This window comes from Eublepharis macularius, chromosome 1, assembly GCF_028583425.1.
Source record: "Eublepharis macularius isolate TG4126 chromosome 1, MPM_Emac_v1.0, whole genome shotgun sequence".
Taxonomy (NCBI): domain Eukaryota; kingdom Metazoa; phylum Chordata; class Lepidosauria; order Squamata; family Eublepharidae; genus Eublepharis; species Eublepharis macularius.
In genome coordinates, this window is record NC_072790.1 from 252,662,037 (window position 1) to 252,674,467 (window position 12,431).

General features: G+C 50.3%; 1 protein-coding gene across 1 annotated transcript; it reads left to right on the forward strand.

Annotated features, from left to right (window-relative positions):
* The first annotated feature begins 230 nt into the window (after positions 1-230).
* Positions 231-12,103, forward strand: PSMD4 (proteasome 26S subunit ubiquitin receptor, non-ATPase 4). Its single transcript, XM_054998578.1, has 10 exons — positions 231-365; positions 3,403-3,543; positions 6,185-6,299; positions 6,923-7,009; positions 7,739-7,807; positions 7,901-8,116; positions 8,197-8,305; positions 9,752-9,883; positions 11,022-11,089; positions 11,724-12,103. The coding sequence occupies exons 1-10, from the start codon at positions 340-342 to the stop codon at positions 11,889-11,891; spliced, it is 1,131 nt and encodes a 376-aa protein (XP_054854553.1). The 5' UTR covers positions 231-339; the 3' UTR covers positions 11,892-12,103.
* The last annotated feature ends 328 nt before the right edge of the window (positions 12,104-12,431 follow it).

Genomic DNA, 12,431 nt, shown 5'->3' on the forward strand with positions numbered 1-12,431 from the left:
CCTCGGCTGCCGTGCCCGGTTTGGTTCGCCCTTCCCGGCAACTGAGCCAGCCGCGACCTTCCCACCTTCTCCCTCCGGAAGGCTCCGCGTTCTAGCCCCGCCCCCTGCCCAGGTACAGCCCCGCCCCCTTGGGCGGCTCCTCCCCGCGCTGCGCCTCCTCCACTCCGGCGGAGGCGGGAACTACATCTCCCGGCGTTCCTCGGGGCGCGGGTCGCAGTTTCCGGCGCGTACCGGAAGTGTTGTTTTGGGAGGGGAGGCAGACGCCGTGTGAGGCGCTCGCTGGGTCGGTTGCCGGTTCGTCGCTGTCGCCGTCGCGGGCCCGGCCGGGAGGAGGGCAAGATGGTGCTGGAGAGCACGATGGTGTGGTGAGCGCGGGCGCCGGGGAGGCCGGGCCGGGCGCGGGGAGCGGCGGCGGCGGCGGCGGTTTGCCTGAGTCATGGCTGGGCCCGAGCGGGGCAAGGCGCCTCCGAGCCGCTTCAGGGGGACGGGGGAGGGGCTGCCCGTGGAGCCTCCAGGGCCAGGCGCAGTCGACCTTTGGGGGGGGGCGGCGCTGGGCCTGCTGACTCATCGGGCCCTGGGAGGGAGGGAGGGAGGGAGGGAGGAGGGCCTGGTAGCGCGGGGGGGGGAGGGCTGGACCCCGCCCTCCATTCTGCTCTTGCGCCCCCGATCTGCGCGGAGGAGGCGGGGATAGGAGGGGTGGGGCGGAGCGCTGCTGGGGGACGGGGGTCCCCTCTGCAAACGAGTCAAGGGTCCAGTCGCACCTTTAAGGCTAACCAACTTTATTGTGGCATAAGCTTTCGAGAGCCACATCTCTCTTCGTCAGATGAGAACTTCTGCAGCTGCTTTTGACATCCTCCCAGTGACTGGCCTCATTTTCTCCCTTTCAAGCAGTTTATTTACTGCATTTATACCCCACTTTTCTCCCCGGTGGGAGTCCAGAGTGGCTTGTTTCCCTCTCCGCTGTTTTATCCTCATAGCACCCTGTGAGGTGGTAAAGAGCCCAGTAGCGCCTTTAAGACTAACCAACTTCATTGTGGCATAAGCTTTTGAGAACCACAGCTCTCTTCGTCAGATGTATTGTAGCTTATGGTACAATAAAGTTGGTTAATCTTAAAGGTGCTACTGGACTCTTTACTGTTTTACAAGTACAGGCTAACACGGCTAACTCCTCTGGACCTGTGAGGTAGGTTAGGGTTGTTGTTTTTTTTAAACCTCAGATAAGAGGGAGATGATCTCAAAGAGATGCTTCACTAACAGGTTAGGGACCGCAAACTACCACTAGGTTGCCTTGTATCCTATCAGTGGCTTTAGGTATGTGCTACCTGTGCTTCAGGTATGACCCTACTGCGTAGTTCGATGTTGTCTGATGTCAGTCCTAGAACAGCTTGTGCTCTGTTTCAGCATTTCTTCATCTTTCTATTGCAGTCCTGCTCATGCTCTGCCTTTGTAAACTTGTATTTATTTAGCCCATGGCATTGTGTATGGAAATGTCCTTGATATTGACTGGACTGATCTTGCACTGTGTAATTCACCTTAAGTCTCAGCGAGAAAGGCGGACTAAATTTTTCAGCTTCCTAAAATATCAGCAGAAAAAGTAACACTAGAATTCGGAGGCTTAAACACTGACAATGCCTTTAAAATATGTCCTGCTGGCACTATCCAATTATTTTATGAAGATTTTTTTAAACTCACTTTAACGCTGTTAACACAAGCACTTCCAAAAGTGTCCTAAAAGGTTTGAACTATGTCTGCTATCTCTTTTTGTCTCATCATGTTCTCAATAAAAATAATTTTTTTTTATCATTACTCATTATCTTAAATCAACACTGCTTTTTTTTAAAAAAATATAAATTTCATGGGGTAGCCAAAACCAAAAGAGAATCTTGTGGCACAAAGTAATGTCAGAATGATCCTGTTCTCATTTGCGCCCTGCGTATAACACTATCACTTTTTTAAAAAATTGAATATTTATTGATGCACTTGAAATTATAAAGTAAGAGGAAATCTGATTAAGATTGACTCAAAATGGGAATGGAGCTGGCAACCCATCTGAACTAGATTTGTTACTATTGAAAGAAGAGCTGTGAACTAGATTTGTTACTGCCTTAATGTTCTCTCCCAATAGAAGAAATATGTAGAGTTTCTACACTTGTTGTTATTCTTGGGGAGGGGAACCTGTGCATTTTGATGCTTTGAAATACATGTATATCATTGTATGTTATTTCATTACAAGTTATTTATATGGATTATTAAATTGTTGTTAATAGTCCAAAAAAAGAAAAGAAAGAAAGGTGGACTATAAATGACATACATACCTGCATAGGATGAGAATGCCATCCTGGCCCAAGGCCACCCAGCAATCTTCCATGGCGGAGCGAGTCTCCCAGGCTCTAGTCCCGCATTCACATTGCTACACTACTACACTGTTCTTTGCTTTAGCCTTAACACAAAGACACCAGTGCGACCCTTCATGGCACAGTTGGGGTCTCTCCCGGGTCCTAGTCACATGTTCTAACCACTGTGCAATGCTTACTCTTGAGCTGGCTTCCAGGAGGGGGTGGGGGGCAGTGCAGAACCTGGAACCTTCTGTATGACGGGATGATTAACAGTAATGTTTCAGGAGGCATTTTGTTCCGCCCATTGAGAGGGCCACTGGTTCCTCCTACGGAAAAAAAGCCACTCAAAGGCTTTTGGGCTGCCTATTTAGAATTACCTTCTCCACAGAGTATGCCCACACAACTGAATTGCCCGTGATGGTGCTAGGGGGACCCCTGATTTCAGCGAGTTTCCCTGCCATGGCTCACCTTGTCTTGTTGTCTCCTCCATTCTATGGCCGACTTTCTGAAGCACATGTTACCAACCAAATATTAGGTCAGAGCTTTGACTCTTAACTTCCATGCATGCAAATTCTTATTTTAAAAGGGCAAATCTATGCAACACACATTGAAAACAAAACCTAGGCTTTAAAATGTTGTGTGTGTGGGGGGGGAGTTCTTTCATGACCTTTAGCATATGTGATGATCCCCAGGACTGAGGAGCCGTTCCACCAGCTGCTGACCTCTTGGTTGGCTTTTTTGAGTCTTTCTCTAAGAATCTGGTGTTGCCAAGCGGCCAAGAGAGCGCCAAAGCTTTGAATTCGCAACGATGAGCTTGCGGGATGACCAGTTGTTACTTGCCTTCAGAAATACTAATGTAATAAAATCAGTCTTCCTTACAAGCCAAATGCAAAGTTTTTTAATGCCATATTTTAATTAATCTCTTTCAGTACTTTGTTTTTAATTCTTTTTATTTATGTGAGCCACCTTGGGCAGGTTCCTGAAAAGGCAGCATAAAAATTGTCTAAGGAAGTAGATGTAGGCCGGGTACATTGTGCCTGAATTTCTACCCTTTTCGCCCTCTTAGTGTTGACAACAGTGAGTACATGAGGAATGGGGACTTCTTACCAACTCGCCTGCAAGCCCAACAAGATGCTGTCAACATCGTCTGTCATTCAAAGACCCGGAGTAACCCTGAGAACAATGTCGGCCTTATCACTTTAGCCAAGTACGTGGACTAGAACTCTTTACTTGAGAAGTAGCGAGTGTCTGTGTGTTCAGGGGTGATCTTTTCAGATAGACCCCTATCTTTTCTGTGCTTGTTTGTCCTCGCCCCATGGAGGTGGAAGAGAACGCACTTGTGTGTGTGTGTGTGTGTCCCCTTTTGCATTGTTGTGTCCCCCCGTCCCATCCTGTCTTATGTTTGATCTCTGAACACATTCCTTACAAATCACACCCAGTTTTTAAACTGATTTAACTTTTGTGGCTTTCCCCAAATGACTCTGGGAATAATAGTTCCTTGAGAGTGCTGAAAGAAGATTGTGTGGTCAGACAGCAGGCCGTCCTTGCTGAAATAGCACTGGTTGCCACTAATCGCCAGTGAGGGGCTCTTGGGTCTTCCCCCCGAGAAACACTGTCTTGAGTTGTGGCCGATGGCAGGCTTTGGTTTAACTCCAGGCTCTGGGCCTTTTCAGTCCTGGCCCCAGCCTGGTGGAACGCTCTGTCTGAAGAGACTAACAGTGCAATCCTATGGAGAGTTACTCCAGTCTAAGCCCATTGAAGTCAATGGCCTTAGACTGGAGTAACTCTCCATAGGATTGCACTGTAAGCTCGGCAAGATTTGTTATCCTTTTGCCAGGCCTACAAGATGGAGCTGTTCTGCCAGGCATATGAGAGGCGCTAGGTGGAGTCCCCCTGGCCGGTTGATGAGGGATTGGGCCCTCCCCACCACCGATACCCCCATTTTTAAAAAGTCTTTAATGCAGAGATGCTCTGAAGTTGTTTTAAATTTGATCAGTGGAATTCTGTGCCGCTATGTTGATATTTGTAATTGTATTTTAACTGTGTAAATTGGATGCTTTTAGAATTGTTAACTATAATAACTGTTTTATATATTTTAACCTTTATGTATTTTGTAATCCGCCCTGAGCCTGCTGGAAATGTGGGGAGAGCGGAATAAAAATAGAAAATAAATAAAATAAATAAATATTCGCAGGGCTACAGAGAGAGAGAGAGGCTATGACACCTAATCCAGTTCTAAGTCTGAAGTTGTAAACATCAGCTGTCAAGGTGTCCAGTGTTGACAGCTGGGACGGGGCTGCAGCTGCCTCGGGCAGAATCTGGCTGTACAGAATGTCAGTTCTAGGGGCAGGAGTCCATGGCAGGTAGACCCCCAAACCCCTCAGAGTTCATGGGCACATCCATAGATGGGAAAGTTGGCAGGAATGGTTATACAGGCAAAGGCACTATCGGATCTCTGAATAAAGACCTTTTCAACCAATGCACTGGAGTGCTCGCTGTGAAGGGTTTGGGGGTCTATCTGCCATGGACTGCTGTCCCTAGAACTGACATTTTGGCAGGAATGATTATACTGGCAAAGGCGCTATTGATATAGGGAGTACTATTCCCCCCGCCCCCTCCCTTGGAGCAGTTCGCATTTAGGTGCAAAAATCTTAAGAAGCTGCATGAGAACACAATAGCTTAGTCTGGAGAGAAACGGCAGAAGATTGCAAAGAAGTCAAAGCCGTTCTCTCTCCCCCGGGAAATGGTTACATTTCTGGTTCCAGCTGCAAGGCCAGCGCCGCGTATTTTCAGAGATGACAGGCTGGTTACTTCTCCTGTGAAACCAGCATTAGTACTTTCGTTTTCAGGCAGGCCAAGAATGGCATGACTATGTGGCTACATTACAAAGCAGAACTATATGCTCATGGCATGAGATAAATATATTAGAATAAAGAGATCAATACAGCAGACCAGAGAATACATGAATGGCATCGGTGTGCGCACACATGGCACAGAGCCGTTGAGCCCTGGCCTCAGCCCTGGATGTCTTCCTCCTCCATCAATTAGCCAGTGGTCACCACCACATCATGGGGCAGTGAATTGCCTGTGTTTGTTATTCCTTCTCTCCATAAATGCTTTCTTGCACCTGTCATGAATCTCAGCCCATTGACTTCCTGGGGTGACTACAAGTTCTAGAATTATGTGAGGAGGAAAACATTTATCTCTCTCCCCCCCCCCATATTATCCTAATTTAAACATATCCCCCTTTGGTTTTCAGGGGGATGAGATGACAGAATGGACTGTAGGGTAATCTTTTGGAATGCTCCCTTGTGTTATAAAAACAAACAAACAAAAAATAAACCAGCATAACAAGGAGCTGGGGTGGGGGGAGTGAACAGGAGAGTTCCAGACAGCTGATGCTGAAGGTCTCAGGACCCACAGGGATGAAAGGCCCCACAGCTGTGGAGCCAGGCACAATGGCCACCTCCCTTTGGCTTTGTTTCCAAGGGGAGCAGCTTTACCCTTTTCTGTCACGCTTGAGTTGTCTGGCTTTTTGTTCCCATGAGTCCAGCGACCTCCAGAGTTCTTGAAGAACTTGAGGTCAGCTGGTGGCATGTGAGCAGATCACTCGGGCAGACGTTCACGCAGGCCAGGGGAAGTGAAATGCCTGGGTCCAACTCCAGAGCAGGGGCTGTGACTCGGTGGCCAAGCCAATGAGGCAACAGTGGGCTGAATGGAGCAGAGAGTGGAAGGCATCTTTATATTTACCTGTAGATGTTCACTGTGTCCCCCACCCCCAAGATGACAGCATTTCCCACCTCTAGCGGAAGGCGCTTGCCGCACCCTGGCCTTTTTTTCTGTTTCAGTAACTGTGAAGTGTTGACAACGCTGACCCCGGACACAGGCCGCATCCTCTCCAAGCTCCATTCGGTGCAGCCCAAAGGGAAGATCACCTTCTGCACGGGGATCCGAGTGGCCCACGTAAGTTCCCTCCCCTTGCATTTCTCTTGGCTGGTCCTGGCTGTAGCTCTGTCTTGTTTAATGGGTTAAAAAGAGGATATTGTGTGGAGAAGGCTGTGAAAGAAGTGGGTGGGCCCATCTCCTTGGAGGTGGTTTGGGCTGCCAGTGGCTGGGCAAGTGCGAAGCTTTTCCTTGGGACGAAGTTGTTCTAGGGGACAGCCAGTATATTGGTGTGGGGGGAGAGACGGATGGAGGCCTTTTCCCAACATGTTTTGCTTGGCGTGTGTCTGGCTGGGAAGTTACCACTTGTGAGTAAGGCAGCTACAGAATATTCTTCCCTCTAGCCCTGCTCAGCCATTCCTGCCCAGCCAGTACTCTGCTAAGAGTAACAAAGGGTTGCTTTGGGCAGCCGCTGGAAAGGGTGCCTGCCTGCTCCCTCTTCTCTCCCTCGTTGCGGCATATGGGCAGAGGGCAAGATGAGCAGTGGGTGCTAAAGAGGGGAGGAACAGATGAAAAGTGTTGATTGATTTGGATATATGGTGATTTCATTGAAGCTGCTGGAGAAGTAGCAATTAATAAAACACAAGGGTGAGGGAGAATTTTACTGCAAGATTCCTCCGTATAACATGAGCTGTCTGTTCCAGCTGGCTTTGAAACACCGTCAAGGCAAGAACCACAAGATGCGCATCATTGCCTTTGTGGGAAGCCCTGTGGAGGACAACGAGAAAGACGTGAGTGTCTAGCTCGCCTGAAGCTCCAGATGCGGGTTCCTGCGGGTGTTTGTTGCTTAGCAGTCACCTCTTAAATAATGAGAGATCTCCTCACAACACACCTGTGAGGTTGGTTGGGCAGTAAGAGAGTGACTAGTCCAGGGTCACACAGGGTGCAGCATAGCTGATGGGGGATTGGAACCCGGGTCTCCTCTTTTCAAGTCCAAGTCTCTAGCAGCGTGCTAAAGAAGCAGCCAGACCAGAGTGAGCACAAGGGGATGGGGGTGGGTAGGCAGGCCCTTCTGGCTTCTGCACCCAGCATCAGGGCCAGGGCTGTGCACATCCAGGCACGAAGTCTGCTGGATAGCGGTGGCTTGTTGTGGGCTTCTGCCCTTTGGAAGGAGGGCAAAGAGGCTGCCTTAAGGAGATCCAGAGGAGTTGGTCCAGGAGGATGTCAAGCCCTGGGGCGTGAGAGATCCAGTTGTAAAGGGTAGGGGGGTGATGCCAGGACAGAAACCCAAATAAGGCCCGCAGCACTGGCCAACAGCGTGTGCCTTTAATTTTTACATTGCCCAGCACCACCAGAGTGGCAGGCAGAGGATATTTTACAGCCAGGAGTATTGGGGCTGCCCTGATCACTTTAAGGCACCTGTTGCAGACACTTCTTGCATGGCAAAGCCGTGCATTTAATCCAGGCCAGCAGGGCCCCCAACCCTCTTCTGACTGTATCAAGCCCTCCTCTGGTTCCAGCTGGTGAAACTGGCCAAGCGCCTGAAGAAGGAGAAGGTCAACGTGGACATCATCAACTTTGGCGAGGAGGTGAGGCAGCTGGGTCTGGCCACTGGGGAGTTTGGTTGCCAGCCTGGGGGTTTCTTGGCTGTGCTTCTGACCTCTCTATTGCTCCCTCCCCAGGAAGCCAACACGGATAAGCTGACAGCCTTTATCAACACCCTGAATGGCAAGGATGGCACCGGCTCCCACCTCGTGACCGTGCCTCCTGGCCCGAGTCTGGCTGATGCACTCATCAGCTCTCCAATCCTGGCTGGAGAAGGGGGAGCCATGCTGGGGCTCGGAGCCAGCGACTTTGAGTTTGGCGTGGACCCCAGCGCTGACCCAGAGCTGGCTTTGGTATGCACAGGGGCGGCAGAGAGCAGCGTTGCTGGGCAGAAGGGACTGCTGGGCTCTGACCCGCCATCTCCTTTCCCCAGGCCCTCCGCGTGTCCATGGAGGAGCAGAGGCAGAGGCAAGAGGAGGAGGCCAGGCGGGCTGCTGCAGCGTCTGCCGCAGAAGCCGGCATTCCGGCCACCGGCGGGGATGGTGAGCATCCAGGCAGCAGCAAAGCATTCTTCGTGGTTCCCTCTTTTTCTTTCTGGGAAGAGCCAAAGAATGGCTCCGTCCTGCTAAGAGTGGCCCCTTATGCTAATGCAAGAGCTTCTCTGAGCCGGGAGCTGAATGAGATGCCACCCGTTGTCTGGAGACAGCCTGCGCTCTGGGTGGGGCTCAGTATTAGGAAGGCATAAACGCAGTTGCCAGTGACGAGCGGAAGTTGAATTCCGGTGATGAAGAAGGAGAACTTTTGCTTTGCCGCAGGAGTGCCTCCAGCAACTCCAGGCAGCAGAGTGTGCCTGAGTCAGTAGCTGCATCATGTGCTGAAGGGAGATAGCTGCTTGTGTAGCATGCCGTGCAGTCTTCACCTGTTAACGCTCCCCCCGCACCCAGCACTTGTACAAAAGGGATGCACAGTTTGCCCGGGAACAGGAACCAAGGGCGAGCCTTCCTGGCTGCAAGAAACAACCGTCCTCTGGCATTTTGCCCAGGCAAAATTTGTGCACTCAGCACCAGACAGTGATAATAGTCCAGGGGAGGGGCGGGGGAGCTGCCCCAAAAGGCCACGGGGCTTGCCGTTTCATTTATTTAATTTATTTACGTCATTTATAGTCCGCCTTTCTCACTGAAACTCAAGGCGGATTACACAGTATGAGGTTAATACAATCAGTATCAAGTACATTTCAATACAAAACCATAAGGTAAACAGATGCAAGTTTAAAAGACATAGCGTTAGCAAGGATCCAAGAGAGAGTAGAAAAAATACTGGAGCAAAACAATAAATTCTAGGACTAACAGACAATATGGAGCACTGTTGGTACACAGGAATACATATTTAAAGCAGCAGATAATATGTAAGGCAAAAATGGTGATGAAGTCTATGATCCTCAATTTTTTAATGAAGCATCTGAGACCCCATCCCTACAATGCAGCCCTCCCATTTGAGTAAAAAGCCTTTTTGAATAGTTCAGTTTTGCATTGTTTACGGAAAGCCAGGAGAGTGGGGGCTCCTCTGACTTCCTCAGGCAGGTCATTCCACAGGGCAGGGGCCACCACAGAGAAAGCCCTTGTACGGGCTGCTGCTGACTTCACCCGTGTGCAGCCTGGCACCTGCAGGAGACCCTGTTCAGATGAGCGAAGCTGCCGCAGAGGAACATAGGGAGGGAGGTGGTCCCGTGGGTATGCTGGACCAAAGCCATGAAGGGTTATAACTAATACCTTGAACTGAGCATGGTAAATGATGGGTAGCCAGTGGAGCGACTGTTTGACTGCATATGCCTGTAGCCTGGTCCAGAAGATGGCACCAAGGAGCTGTTACTTGAGTCAGTTTGGCAAACACACACCTCGGATTTTTTTTAATGGGGAACTGGCAGGTGGGGTGTAAGTGGAAGATCCGGCATATTGAAGCCTCTTTTCTCTCTCCCCCGGATGCCCCAGAGTCCGACGATGCCTTGCTCAAGATGACCATTGGTCAGCAAGAATTTGGCAGGGCCGGCTTGCCCGATCTCAGCACCATGACTGAAGAGGAGCAGATCGCTTATGCCATGCAGATGTCTCTGCAGGGAGCCGGTGAGTCTGGCTGGAGCCTCTAAGACTGAGTGCCCCTCCTTCAGCAGGTCCCTGGGCCGGTGGGTTGGATTTGGCTGCTTGGACTCCATCCATCCATTCATTCAGAACATTTCTATGCTGCCTCTCCAGGGAACCTTCCTAAGGTGGCATACAAAATAAAACATTATAAAAACATAAAACAAGATAAAAATTATTAAAACCCACCATTCGGAACACAGCCAGGTATAAAACAACATAAAACATGAAGCAGTTTAAAATAGGTGAACTTGGAGGCGGGGCAGGGGGCTGAGGGCTTTCTCTTTCTCCCAGCTTTGGACCTTTAATTCCCAAATGGGATTATACATCCTCAGAGGAGGTTCCAGGTGGGGTGTCTGCATGCCTCCATTCTGGACTCTTCCCTCTAATTAGGCTCTCCCAAAGAATGATTTGTGCAGAGACCTGGGATGGGGTCTGCTGCGAATGAACGGTTCTTAACTGTAAAAGTCGACCTTTTCAGGTGTAAAGGTGAAGGATGCCTCTAGCTATAATGCAGATAAAAGGGTGCCCATGCTGTGAGAAATTTGGGAAATGTTACGATGGAACCAAAGATGAGGGGGCTAACCTGGTGGGGCTGACGGGCTGCTCTTTGAGGGAGAGGCGCTAGGGAGCAGTTCCAGAAAGCAGCTGGTGGAATTCTTTTGCTGTAAATTGAATCCAAGAGCCACTAGATTACTGCATGTGCAGATTTTCAGACTATCTGCCAGTTCAATGGCAGATGAGTTCATCTGGGGCTGTTAGCTAAATAGAACCTCCATATTCAGAGGCATTCAACCAGGTGCTGGGGTCAAGCTTGGGGTGGTCATCTTCTTCTGGGAAATACCAGAGGGATCCAGCTTATTGGCTCATGAGCATGCACAGTGGTGGGGCAGATAGAGGTGGTTGTTTTTAATAGGCCCTTGTGTCAGGACTGCTGCTTTATAATACGCTGGCAGGAAATGAGAGTCCGTCTGTTCTTGGGGAGATGAAAACCCAGGTATCCACGTGGAAATGCGTTTTTGTTCCCTCTTGTCCAGCTGTAGACTGGAATCCCTCCGTTTAAATTCGCCTGTAGAGGACAGAAGGAGCTGAATCTCTTTCTGTTTCCTCCCCCTATCTATAGAATTTGGGCAGGGCGAGTCAGCCGAAGTGGACAGCAGTGCGGAGATGGACACGTCGGAACCCACCAAGGTTTGTGGCTAGGGGTGATGGCCCCGATGTGGCTAGGGGTGATGGCCACAGGCAGATCCCATTTGCATGCAGGTCTTGAGAAGGAGCCTCTCGCTCACACAACCTCCCCTGGCACAGACAGAATTGATCCCTGGGGGAGGACTGGACTGGGCATCAACCAGGCATCAGAACCAAACCTATGAATTGTGTGTAAACTATGCAGCCTGAAGGCAGATGTACACATGTTAGATGTATCAGATATGTGCTTGCCTTTCATAATTCTGATCCCACAAGTGGCTGGGAGTGGGAGACACAACAGCAAAGCCTCAGTCTCCCCCCCACCCCTGGCCGCTCTGTCCAAATGACCACCAAGCCGTTACCAGCCATCGTTCTTAGGGCCCCGACCTCATGTCTGCAGCCAGAGTGGCTAACAATTTCCATTCAGTGTTCAGCATGTTGGAATGTATGTGCCATTCTAAATTCTACTTGTGCATATTGTGACTTGTGGACATGGCGGCTTGTAGCTCTTTGCTTCCGAGAAACCTCGTCCATGCTTTTCTAAAACACAGGCAGCTACTTCTTGTAAGGTTGGCCCTCCGGCCAGCCTCCCGTTTTCCCCATCCCATGAGCCTCTCCTCTGTCCCCCCCCCCCCAGGAAGAAGACGACTATGACGTCATGCAGGATCCCGAATTCCTGCAGAGCGTCCTCGAGAACCTGCCGGGCGTCGACCCCAACAATGAGGCCATCCGCAACGCCATGGGCTCGCTGGCCTCCCAGGCCTCCAAAGAGAGCAAAGACAAAAACGAGGAAGAAAAGAAATGACGCCACTTGGGCCTCGGCCCTCTCTCGCGCTCCCTTGTGCATGGTCAGGAGCCCCTCCGCTCTGCATGCCCCGGGTTGCCTAGCCAAATCCCCACGGTTTCCGTAATCTTTCCTCTCTGGGCTAGCTGGGGAACCGTCACTGAGGTCGGGGAGGGGAGGGAGTAGGACTTTTTTTGGTTGTGGGTTTAACAAGTATTAAAACATTAAATTTTCTCCATGTTCGCCGTGGGTTCTTTAAGATGGTATTCCTGAACCCCCAGTGGTGCCTGCTGTGCTGGGGTCAAGTAGACGGTGAGGGCGACTGGACCAAAGTGTGCTATGCCCTGGCCCAGCACTTCAGCCACTTCCGTACTCTCTGGCTGTGTCCTATAATGTACTTTCTGCTGGCCAGTTGGTGTAAGAACGTCCTCTATGGCTGATGAAGAAAGTTGTGAATCTCAGAAGCTCACTCTCTTATTGCTGTATGCCCAAAAGAAATTCTTTCTTACTTCCTCAAATTCATAGGTTTCTTGGGGGGAGGAAGAGAGCTCTTAGATCCAC